The sequence below is a fragment of the Gorilla gorilla genome, chromosome 4 (genome assembly GCF_029281585.2).
Source record: "Gorilla gorilla gorilla isolate KB3781 chromosome 4, NHGRI_mGorGor1-v2.1_pri, whole genome shotgun sequence".
Classification (NCBI taxonomy): Eukaryota; Metazoa; Chordata; class Mammalia; order Primates; family Hominidae; genus Gorilla; species Gorilla gorilla.
The window spans coordinates 15,300,481-15,312,913 of NC_073228.2; the positions used below are offsets into that span (position 1 = coordinate 15,300,481).

The 12,433-nt window shown below is 50.8% G+C and overlaps 1 protein-coding gene across 2 annotated transcripts in view; it reads left to right on the plus strand.

Moving 5' to 3' along the window:
• The window catches only part of MXRA7 (matrix remodeling associated 7), a 38,473-nt gene extending 27,316 nt beyond the window's left edge, over positions 1 to 11,157 (plus strand). Inside the window, exon 4 of one of the 2 annotated variants that reach the window (XM_031010671.3) lies at positions 5,808 to 11,157. In XM_031010671.3, the coding sequence (XP_030866531.1) occupies positions 5,808 to 5,922 (115 nt within the window). In that variant the 3' untranslated portion in view covers positions 5,923 to 11,157. Of the gene's footprint in view, positions 1 to 2,627; positions 3,937 to 5,807 lie in introns of those variants that run through there. The other variant, XM_031010673.3, reaches the window with a different exon arrangement.
• The last annotated feature ends 1,276 nt before the right edge of the window (positions 11,158 to 12,433 follow it).

Consider the following 12,433-nt stretch of genomic DNA (forward strand, 5'->3'; position numbering starts at 1 on the left):
GGACCTCAGGCTTCGGAAATGTGGATGTCGTCACCCTGCAGCCTTGGGTCTCACCCTGAGGAGGTGAGGCAGCTTCTGCACAGTGCACAGCAGATACTCTGAGAACGGTCCGTGCTCCCAAGCTGTGAGACAGGCAGGTTCTTAGGATCAGGGCAAGGGTTAGCAGACAACGGCCGGGCCACATCTGATCCCCCACCTGCCTGTGTCAATCCAGCGTGGCAGGAGCAGCAACACTCACCCATTTTCCTGTGGTCTGTGCCTCTTTGTGCCGCAGTGGCCGAGGTGAGTCACTGCAGCAGAGACCACACAGCCCCCCAAATCTAAGTAGTATCTGGCTGTTTGCAGAAAAAGGTTGCAGTCCCTGGACAGAGGCTAGAGGGGGCTGGACACAACTGCCAGCCCTTGAAGGTCCCTGGGGACAGAGGCTGCTCAGGCAGATGGATGTGGAGGGCCTCTTAGAACAAGAAAGACCAGGCCTCCGGCTGGGGGTGAAACTGCCACTGCCACCCACGTCCAGAGCTGGGACCTTGGCAGTGGGGAGGGAAAATCCCTTCCCCTTATTTTCAGAGAGTAGACCCTCTGCTGCCCATCCTTCCCCCACTGGATCTTCGGAGGTCTCTAGACCACCAGCCCACACTTGGCTGTTCCGTGGGACCGAGACTGTGCCCGAGGTGCTGCTCCTGGGACGAGGGAAGACTCCTCGACTCCTCTGCACGCTGCAGTTACCACTTTGTGCCCTGAATTGAGAAGGAGGGGCCGGAGGACTTCTTGGGGCAGGACTGGAGTTCACGTTCATTCCCATCACTGCCCAGCCCGCATGCTCCCTGTGGCTCCTAGGCATGCCGGTGGCATCTGCTTGCTCCCCCACACCTCTGCCCCCCTGCATGTGGTTGCCCCTCGCAGCACTGCGTGGGGTCCCCGCGGCTCCACATCACGCTGTCCTCACACGGTGATGCTTGGGGTTGCAGAGGCTGGTCAGTTTGGCTTTGGCTTTTCATCTTCAGCACGATGGTTCTCATGGGGGTGGGGAGCGCTGGCAGCTGTGAGACAGTTCCGGTCCCAGCCAAGTCCAGGGAACCGCCCTAGAATCATCAGTATGAAAAATAACATGCCTGTTGTTATCAAACCACTAAAACCACAGGCCAGCTGGCAGGGTGCTCTGTCTCCGCCTGTCAGGTTCCACCCTCCCGGGCTCCATGCCTCTGATGCCTTTCCCAGCTCTCAGGGTCCAGTCGAGTTGCAGCTACAAGCTGCACGTCCCCTAACTTTAAATTTACTAGCTCAGCCAACAGATCTGCATCTAGAACCTGAAGCTTTAGTGGTTGCCGGTTCCAGCACTCCCCAGGAGCTTCAGTTCACAGGCTCTCATGACAATTAAGAAGTGGGACTGGAAGCAGAAGGCCCCCAGTTAGTTCCCCGACATGCTGAAGTGGTCAGTCTCATCCTTGAACTACTCACAGATCAAATTCCTTCCGCCTGGGGCCAGAAAGCGGTCAAGTCTGTAAATCCAGAGGCAGCTGCTGCTTAAGATCCTGCTTGCCACTGTCTGCCCACCTCCTCAGCTCTCCCCTCGGGCTGGAGGTTCACACACTTCATGCCCTGGTGGCGTCCCTGGGTTCCGCTGAAGCTGCTGTGGGAAGTGCCACCTCCAGTTTCACAGTGTGGCTAGGACAGTGGGCTTGCAGGCTGGTGACAGCTCCCCTGAGCAAGAGGCCTCCTCCTCCTCCCCCAGAGCTAGGGAAGCTGGCAGGGCTTGGCTGGCTTCACAGCTTGGCAGGAGAAAGAACAGGCGCGGCTGTCAGCTCCTCTCCATCACTTCTTCCTACCTTGTGGTCTCAGAGGGAAAATGAACCCAGGCTATAGACTGGGCTGGCTCTGATAGATCAGGACCCACCCCTCCATTTGAGGTCTGCAGGGCTGTCTTGACTCCTCTGGAAACGGACATGACTCTAGAGGAAGGTGCTAGTGTGGTAAAACAGGGAAGGGGAGGAGGAGGCCAAGGAACCCCAGCTGTGGGGTAGTTCTGGTTCTTCCACCTGATGTATGCAAGAAACTACAGAAACAATAGACCTGCCAGTGTGAATTTCCAGCTCAGGCTGGAAATGCGTGCTGACTGTGACCACCAGGAGAGGGCGCCAGAGGGACAAGATCAGACCTGCTGGGTTCTCAGTGGTCCCAGGGCTGGCAATGTGTCTTGGTTCATAAAAGATGGACATGCAGTTGGCTCCATCTGGAAGCGTGCATCCTAGGGTGCCAGTATCCCCCGAGGGGACAAAACTCAGCCAGCGGGAATGGGAAATTATCTAGGGTGATAGGAATATTGTCAGCACAACCACACAACCCAAGATCAGAAAGGCCCTTGGCAACTCAACTGCCCAAGTTCCTTCCTTAAGTACCCTGCAGAGGCTGAACAGGGTCTGTGGGCTGCCAGGTTCTGTGCGGGATCAAGGGGAGCTCTGCAAGCGATGAGAAGCAAATCAGCAGTGGTTTGAGAAACCAGAGTCTAGCACAGCTTCTGCAATTCCAAACATTCTCCTTCCTCGTCCCCATTTACCCCTTTCCTTGCCCATGGTGCAGGATGGAATGAGTAAAATAAATTATCTTTTTCTCCCCATTTCTCTTTACAGAACTGAAGAATAACGAAGTTATCCTTAGCGTCCTCCTAAAGGCTTTTCCTTTTGGCATCTTAAAAGCTTGAGAGATAAAATGGAAACCCCAGAGAGGAGTCTGGGCAGGCTCCCAGGGTGCATGCTGCCTCCATAAATCTGCTGAGCTCTAGACCCTCAATCAGGACTTGTCCCTTGGCTAGCAGGATCCTGGGAACACCTTTGGCCCTGCCCTGTGTAGAGATGTTCACGTCTGTTTCTGTGGGTCACTTTGTTAAGCTGAAGAGTTTTAAGAGTTAGAGCTCAGACCCTGGACTGGGATTTTTCTTACCACTCAAACTTGCTATCCACACACCCTGCACACCTTAGATAAAACGAACATTTTAAAAGCAGAGTTCACTTTCACTCCAGTCCCCCCTCTTTTGCCCTCACTGAAGCCAAACCACAGAAGACTTTGAGGAATGAGAGACAAATGAGGTAGAGCTCACCTGTGCTCACCAGCTCCGTCAGGGTGGTCAGCCGACCCCTTTCCCTGGGAACCCCACTTCTCTCTCTGGCTGGCTTGGTTGTCGGGGGTGAGATGCCATATTGATTACAGGGCAGCAAAGAACCAGTACCAGGAATTTACTTGACCATTCCCCTTATTTTCATCTAGAGGAATCTTGGATTCAGCCCTTTTATTGCTAAGACACCTTTTCACTGAGGTTTTTACCACCTCAGCCAAATCTCCACTCTGCTATAGCAGAAGCAATAATGTTTGCTTTAAAAAGATTTCTTGACTATGCCTTTTCTTAGAAAGTTTGATAGATTAGTTAGAACTTCAGATCATCAGATCAGTCTCAAATGCGTTTCTTGGAATTTTATATTTGACAATATTTATACTATACCAAACTCATTTGCAGTTCTTAGGTTTGTTGGGTAAAACTTTTTTTTAAAGCAGTAAGTTTATAGAAAATGTTTTCATTTAATGGAAGGCTGGGGAATGTCCAGCATCAACCCCTGTGGCATGCATTCCCAGTGGCCTTCTCATCTGGGCCTGGAACCTTTGGTTCAGGGCTTAGGGGAGAACAGGCCACATGGCAACAGCCACACAGTCATTGCCTTCAACACAGAGCCACGTGTCCCCAAACAGCAATAGTCATGCCCTTGTCCAGGCTGGGATCTAATTGATACAATAGGTCGTTGACTCCCTCCTAGTAGAGCTGTCTAGGTTTGTCTGGAAAGTTTCCGACCCTGGCTTATAGGCACCACACCTCATGTACTCCTCATGGCTTGGATCTCTGTATTCAGCCTTTGTTCAGTCCAATAAACTTTGAGTAGATGATCTCAATTACTGTGTGTTTTTTCAGTTTGCTTTGTTTTAAAAAAAAAATCCCTTTTGAACCCATTGAAGTTTGACCTTTCTTTCATTTTGATGCCTCTTACTCTGCAGCAGAGTACAAAGCCATACATCCACCCTGTTAAAAAATATGCAGTCACCATGGCTGTCAAAACCACATGACATGATCTGTGTTCACTCAGGGACATATGGATTGTGCTTCCATCCACAGAGCTCAGCACATCCTTTCTGTTCACGGGAATTCCTCTTCTTCTTTTTTTTTTTTTTTCCTTTTCTTGAGACAGGGCCTCCCTCTGTTGCCCAAGCTGGAGTGCAGTGGTGCAATCACAGCTCACTGTGGCCTGGACCTCGTGGGCTTAAGTGATCCTCCCGTCTCAGCCTCCCAGGTAGCTGGGACTACAGGTGCTCACCACCACACCTGGCTAATTGTTTTATAGAGACAGGGTCTGACTATGTTGCTCAGGCTGGTCTTGAACTCCTGGGCTCAAGTGATCTTCCCATCTTGGCCTCCTAAAGTTCTAGGATTACGGGCATGAGCCACTGCACCTGACCCTCTTTCTTCTTACAGGAGGGCACAAAGCACACATCATAGGCTGCTGCTTCTCCAGACAGGGGAACCGACTGTAGACACAGCTTTCCCAGGGGACAAGGGAGGCTGGGAAGTGGGACTTCAGTATTTCAACTACTAGATGCTGCTCTAGACAGAAAATTTTGCAGGATGGAAGATGCGGGGCTGAGGAGAGGAGGGAAGCGTGAAGCAGAAGGAATATGGTAGCAAAAGTATGGGAGGGAACGTGGAGACCACCCCTCCAGGCAGTGTGGGGGATGCCAGTGGCCCAGGGCTATGCTGAGGTCCTGCAGTTGCAGAGCCTGTAACGTGCTTACAGCCGACCCAGCTGCAGAGCGGGGCTGAGAGGTCCGACACTGTGATGTGGTTTACGTTCTCTGAAGGCGCTGAGCCCATGGTGTGGTGTGGGGGGCAGGAACTGCAGAAACCAGAAGAGTGAGATGCAGCCAGGATGCAGTGCCCGGCTGGGCTGAGGAGCACAGGGCACCAGAGTGGAGCAAACAACAAACATGGCTCCCTGGGTTCGGCAGCCGCCTCGCCCCACCTGAGGTGTTTGTGCTGCAGAAGTTGTCCTGTGCTGGTCAGATGGTGTAGCTGAGCCTCATAAAGATAACAAGACATTGCTCCCAGCACAGAACCCACGTGGAGCAAACATTTAGGCCAGTCTTCCTCCACACCCATCCCTTGATAAAAGGGGCAGGGCCGCCACCTGCCATAGGGTGTCTTGTGCAAATTAGGAAAAGGCACCCCCCTTTCTCTGGCCAGTGAAACCCCACAGGCTGCCCTCCTCGCTCCTTTGCCAAGCACCGTCTTGCACACATTTGTATGCTCTCCGATTTCCCAGCTGATAGTTTTTTCTTTCTCCACTTTCGGCTCATTCCTCTCAACGAAGGCTGTTTCTAACCTACTTCTTCATAGTACTACCTCAAGCTGCTTCATGGAGCCTATCTTCTTCCTCATTACATCACTGTGGGACGTGCAGTCAACAATCAAATGAGGCCCAAAGGGAAACTGAGGCACAGAGCACCTAAGTGATACCTGGGGTCCCCAAACCTCCCCGGCAAACCTGAGATTTCGCATCCCAGTTTTTAGAGCCCTCAAAAGTTGCGTGTGTCAGACCCAACCAGCTCCTATGTTCTAAGTGGGTTTTATTTTCGTTTTCTTCTTGTTCTGAAAAGCAACCGCAGTCACACAAGAGAGAAGAGAGTCCCAACTCCACCGGCTGCACACAGGCTCTCTCTCTCCCCAGTGGGCTAGGAGCACCTTCTTCCTCTTTGTCCTTTCTTCTCGACAGAGTTCAGAAGGAACAGCTGGCTGCCATCTTCAAGCTCATGAAAGACAACAAGGAGACGTTTGGCGAGATGTCCGACTGCGATGTGCAGGAGCAGCTCCGGCTCTACGACATGTAGACTGCGCCCACGGGATGCACAGCGGCCATGCCTGACGCTGTCCCCACCCTTGCCCCATGCCCTTGTTCTTTCCAGACTTCTGTAGGCCTAATTTTCCCTTATAAACGTAGATGCAGGCGTACATTCTATAGGTACTTGCCGAGTTCTTGCAATGTGTATATTACTTTGCAGGAATCAAAATTGTTTTATTCAGAAGACAAAGTCCCTGACCCCTCTGGTTTCTGCTTGCTGGTGAGGTTCCAGCTGTTATTGGGCTCTGAGGCCCTCTCCTGATCCAAATCTTTTTTTGTTTGTTTGAGATGGAGTCTCACTCTGTCTCCCAGGCTGGAGTGCAGTGGCATGATCTTGGCTCACTGCAACCTCCACCTCCCTGATTCAAGCGACTCTCCTGCCTCAGCCTCCCGAGTAGCTGGGATTGCAGGCATGCACCATCACACCTGGCTAATTTTGTATTTTTAGTAGAGACAGCGTTTTGCCATGCTGGCCAGGCTCGTCTCGAACTCCTGACCTCAGGTGATCCGCCCACCTTGGCCTCCCAAAGTGCTGGGATTACACGCGTGAGCCACCATGCCCGGCCAATACTACACTCTTATTCTGCCTTACGAGGATTTCTGGAAGCTTCTGTAACTGTAGGGAAGAAAGCTGTAGGGGAGCATTCTTGGTTGTTTTGTTTTGTTTTTTGTTTTTGTTTTTGTTTTTGAGACGAGGTCTCACTGTCACCCAGGCTGGAGTGCAGTGGTGCCATCATGACTCACTGCAGCCTTGACCTCCCAGGCGCACAAAATCCTCCTCTCAGCCTCAGTAACTGGGACTACAGGTGTGTACCACTACATCCAGCTAAAGGAGAGCATTTTTTTCTTTTCCTTTTTGAGACAGAGTCTCACTCTGGCGCCTGGTCACTGTGCCCTTCACCTTCTGGGTTCAAGTGATTCTCCTGCCTCAGCCTCCCTAGTAGCTGGGATTACACGCATGCACCACCATACCCAGCTAATTTTTGTATTTTTAGTAGAGATGGAGTTTCACCATGTTGGCCAGGCTGGTCTGGAACTCCTGACCTCAGGTGATCCACCTGCCTCGGCCTCCCAAAGTGCTAGGATTACAGGCGTGAGCCACCATGCCCAGCTGGGAGCGTTCTTTCAGCAAAAAGTCTAATTCAGAGACTCACCTTCCATCCTGGCACTAAACAATAGTACTAGAGGTAAGATCTGCCAAGAATTTCTCTCACTTAAGCAGGATACTTACTTTAAATATAATTAGGCAAGACTTATTTGAGTACTTGCCTAATTGTATTTAATTAGAACTATGCTGGATGCTGTAGACAGAAGAAATAAAATAACTCAACTTGGTCCCTACCTTTCAGCAGGTTAAAGGCCTTTAGGGAAGAAAAGCCTGTGTGCAGGGAAAGAGAACCTCACCAGAAAGTATTCAATAAAATGCCAAAGTGATCTTACAGAACAGTGCCTGTGACACCGGAGGGGATTGTTCTGTCTTTGTGAGTGAACATACAATGATGGGGATAACCGGTCCTTCATACCATGCAGGTCCCATTTCTGATCACCCCACTGGCAGGACAATTCACAGTTCTTCAGCAAACTGAGTTAGGGAGGGTATGCTAGCGACAGAACCTATGCAAGTTCTTAGAAATAGTTTTTGTTTGCTGAAATAAAGCTCAATCAACACACTACCTTAAAAAAAGTGGAGCAGTGGCATTTCCATGCCTCATGCTCACCATCATGAGGTTAACTTCCCGCCGTCGCCTCTTGCCTGCCAGGGGTTTTTCGGGAGCCCCTCTCTGTTCCACTCTGATTCCTTTTGTTTCTTTGCTGACCATTCACTCTCTGTGTCTGTTGTTGGATCCAAATATGAGTGTTTTTCTTTCTTTTTGTGGTCAGTGCTTTTTTCCTTCTTGAAATTGTTTTAATGTGTTTTGTCAAAAGCATTTAACCATGTTATGATTTAAGAATTCTCTGTTCACTTGAGGTCAGGAGTTCAAGACCAGCCTGACCCATATGGCAAAACCCTGTCTCTACTAAAAATACAAAAATTAGCCAGGCTTGGTAGCACACGCCTGTAATCCCAGCTACTCAGGAGACTGAGGCAGGAGAATCGCTTGAACCCAGAAGGCGGAGGTTCCAGTGAGCCATCGCGCCACTGCACTCTAGCCTGGGTGACAGAGCAAGACTCTGCCTCAAAAAAAAAAAAAAAAAAATTATTTGTTCTGTCTCAGGTCTTAGGGACCCCTTACCTCAGCTAATGTCTCTGTCCCCTAAATGCACATCGGTGGGCAGGGCAAACTCGTAGGTGCCCTTATCCCTCCCAAGGCTGCGCTGCAAAGCTCCTGTGTCTCCATTGCCCACTTTCTTCTCCCTCTTCTTTCTTTTCTGATCATACCAAACAGGAATGACTCGTGTACTTGAGTCAAAATCCTGGAACAACTCCAGGCCCAGAATGGTCGGAGCTCAAGCTGCAGTTCTCTTAGCTCAGTCTTCCTCGTACTGTGGGCTTTTATTGGAGACTGGCTCTCCTCATGGTGGCAAGATGGCTGCAGGAGTTCAGGTATCTCATCCAGAAGCAAGAAAAGGGCATGTCTTGCTTGCGTCTCTAGGCGTAAGGGAACTGGTCCAGATGTCCCCGCCCCACATCCCTTCAGATCCCAATTGGCCAGAATATGGCATGTGCCCATGTTTCAACCAATCATGGGCAAGGACATGGGACCAGCATGATTGGCCTAGACCCCTGGAGCCTGGGGCTGGGCCCAGCATCCCCTGAATACATGGCCATCTGGAGGAGGAGGTAACTGAATTTAATTGGGGATCTGTGATAAAAGGGAGCATGGGTGTCGGGGAGACACCTGTTCCAGTTGAGTTTCCTATGAGGTCCAGGACAGGGCTTGGTGGGCACTCGGAAGCCAGTGTCTGAAGTGCTCAGCATCCTCCTCTTCCTCGGTGGTGGGTGTCCACCGCCCAGGCCCCACCCCTGGCCTTGGACACTTCATGGAAACACTGCTGGTTTGCTGTGGTGTTGGGTGGCTCCTATCTATTCCCCGTAAGTGCTGGCCTCTGTTGACACCATTTCTGCCACCTCATCTGAGATTGTTCTCATCAGCTCACAGAGATTCATTTCAGTGAATGAACCAAATCTAAGCTAAAAAGCACAAAGGAGGGGAAAAAGAAACAGCAGTGTGGGAGAAAGAGCGCAAACACCAAGAGAAAGATGTCTACCTGGCAGCCATGTCAGAGAATCACCAGTATGTATGTCACTGCCACCAAGAACCTAAGAGCCACAGAGGCCTACAGAAGCCAATCCCAATGGAACTCTCTGGGTGTGGGGGTTGAGAGAACCTAAAGCATTCAGGTGCACAGAGCCTCTTTCCAGCGATGGGAACCAGTCTCAAAGCCTTTGCATCTCTCCCCTGCCCTCCCTCCATCACTGCTGAGAACCCTGCCCCAGGCTGGCCTGCCTACATGACACAAATAGCAGCGGACTGTCACTCGTCAGTATCTGCAGTTCTGTTTACCAAAGCCTGCTTGCTAGAGACTTTTCAGGGCCTCCTTCCCTCAAAGCGTCCACTGTACCTCCATCTGGATACAATTAGCTGGCTCCCCACTTCCTGGACTGACAGTAACCACCTTTTCCAATGACCCTGAAGAAAACATGCAATCTAAGGTGCTTTACGAGTAACCTACAACTGAGGACAAATTTTCTATCACCTCCCAGTACCCCTCTCTGCCGTGGCTGATTTGTTACTGGTTTTCCTTTTTTTTTTTTAATTTGAAAATGTAAGTAATTATACTAAGACCAGATCACTCTGAGATGGTTTTATTCTAATTTGTCCTAAGGACCTGCCTGTACTTGGAGCCTGATAGAAAGCCCAAGTTGATCTACTGGGCAGCTCTCTGGGCCTGGAAGGAAGAGCACACAACAAGACTTCAACAGTGAGCCTGGCTAGGTCCAGGCAGACCATGATTTCTGAAAGCAACAGCATGGTCCACATGGAATCAGGCTGCTGATGAACAGCAGCGAGAGGCTGCCTCTGAATCATATCTGCAGGGTCACCTGCGCCCGGTGGAGGCCCACAGTCATCCATTAGACCCCAGTACCCTATGTGGGAGTGTCCACGTCTAGTCTCTACTTCTCACTGCAGGAGAGGGGGCAGATAAGGAGGTTTCCTACTTTAAAGAAGGTAGAAGTTGTTTCCTTTCTTCCCTCCTCACAGCCTTGAGGGGGAGGTTGTGCCCAGCCTGACAGCAGCTGCCTTGCCCAAGATTACATCCTGTTCTGGGGGCAGCCCGCCTCCAAACCAAGTCACTAGTGGGGTACAAAGGCCTGCCCTCTCTGCCAAAAGGCAGGTGCTGATGGACCATTCCAGTTCTAGAGTTCCCAAAGAGACGTCTTTTTGGAGAGGGGCGGGGTACCAGAAATCCTTCACTCAGGCTATAGCACGGCCTCCAGTTATAAGTAACTTGAGGCCCACCCAGCCAAACATGCCTTTCCAGGTCTAGTGCTGGGTTCCAGAACAGGAAGCCTGGCAAATTCCTACTGCCACAGATTCTTTTTACTATTATTATTGTCACCTTATTTTTCTTTTGGTGGAACCCCTCTAGGGCTTCCACCAGATTCTCCACCATTTATGCTATCAATTTTATCAGTTTTGGTTTTATCGTTTCAGTGCTTCTTTTTGCTAACGGTAGCAGCCAATATACATCATCTCTGGAGACAGATCACGCCATAGAAAATATTGTCGTTTTCCTCATTTTTCTTAACGCCACAGAGTCAGCTGGGCTGTAGTACCAGCCCGGATGTACCAGTTTACTCAGCCACTCCCCCTCTCATGGACATCTGCATGGTTTCCAGTCTTGCAAATTCATACAGTGCCACTACAAATAAAACCTTGCGCGTATGCTGTTTTCATATTTGTGCAAGTTTACTTTCAGAGTAGATTCTAGAGGTGGGTTGCGGGTCAAAGGTAAATTTGCACTCCCTCCCAACAATGCAGGACAGATCAGGTTCCTGTATTGTCCTTAACAGCGTACCTCGCTTGTTAAACTTTTGGATTTTTGACAATCTGATGGATCAGAAGCCTTAGCTCAGTGAGGTTTTCGTTTGCATCCTTCTGATTATGAAAAAGGCTGAGCACCCACTTAAATGTTTAGGGGCCCCTTGCATTTTTTTTTCCTGTAAACTGTCCATTCATGTCTTGTCCCATTTTCTACTGAATACCATCCATTAAATCTCCGCTTTAGCTCACTGAGTTGCGCACATTTCCGACGATCTTGGCGGTAATTTGGGCTCAGCGCGGTAGTTTTCCAACCCTGACCCTGCACGGGGAGGGGGTGCCTTAACTAAGGTAACGAAAAGGAATCTGAGTCATTCCAGGGAAAGCCTACTAAAATCAGGAGGCTTTGTGAGAGCCAAAATACTAACTTTCAAAAAAGCGAAAATACTCCCAAAACTCACCGGCAGCGGTTTTACTTACGCATTAATTTTAGCTACTGTGCCCGTTTTATCTACTGTAGGGACCAACGCACGGAGAAAACCACCCACCCGCGAAGTGAACCAATCACTGCCATAGCGCCGGTATCCTCTGCGGCATTTCAGTGGTTCAAGCACCTGCCAATCTGCCGCGAAGCCAAAGGCCTTGATCCCCAATGGGTATCGCATCCTTCCATCTTCCCCACCTCAAGCCCGCCCCACGCCGAGGGTGGAAAGCCCCGGATGTCCGGCCACACTCAAGATCTAGTTCCCTCAGTGATTGACAAAGGCCATCGTCCAATGAGAATGCGGCCCAGCCCGGCCTGGGATTACAGGCGTGAGCCACCGTGCGGGGCCTGGGGGAGCATTTCATGAGCTCCACGAACGGTCCCTGGGCACCAAGCTGGGCCCGGGAATACCAAGATGAGCTGAAACCAGTCCCTGCCCTCTGGGACACCTGTGTCTCCACTTTCCTCCCCCTGACGCTCCCAGGCTTGCCCTCGAGCGGATTCAGAGGGTGGCCTAGGGTTTCAGACGGCGGTACTACAGCTGGCGCCAAGACACGCGCACACACACACACACACACACACACACACATACACCCCTTGCTTTTCACATTCCCTATCGTCCCAGGCCTAAGGTAAAACCAGCAGTTCCGTACACACCCAGCTTCACATCTCACCGTGGTGTCTGGTACTGGGCTGACAGTCACACCTTCCCTCACCTGTGCTTGCCCTTTCAAGTCCTGCCCCAGGCACCTCAGCTAGGCTTTACCAGAGCACGTAGAGTGCAGGCTGAGTGCGCGTGGAATGGGTTGGACTTACCACTCGGCTGAATGATCACATTCCTTTTCTCCACCCAGTCGTGGCCCCCTGCAGGCTCCACACCGCGGGGGGTGGCCCCACCAACCTGGACTCTTCGGGCCTGATGGCGGCCTGGGTCCTCTACAAGCGAAAATTCCTCAGACCAGGGTTGCTGAACCGTGTTAAATAACTCAGTCTGCAATCAGCGTTGTTGAAAATCTCCCTTTTCTCATTCT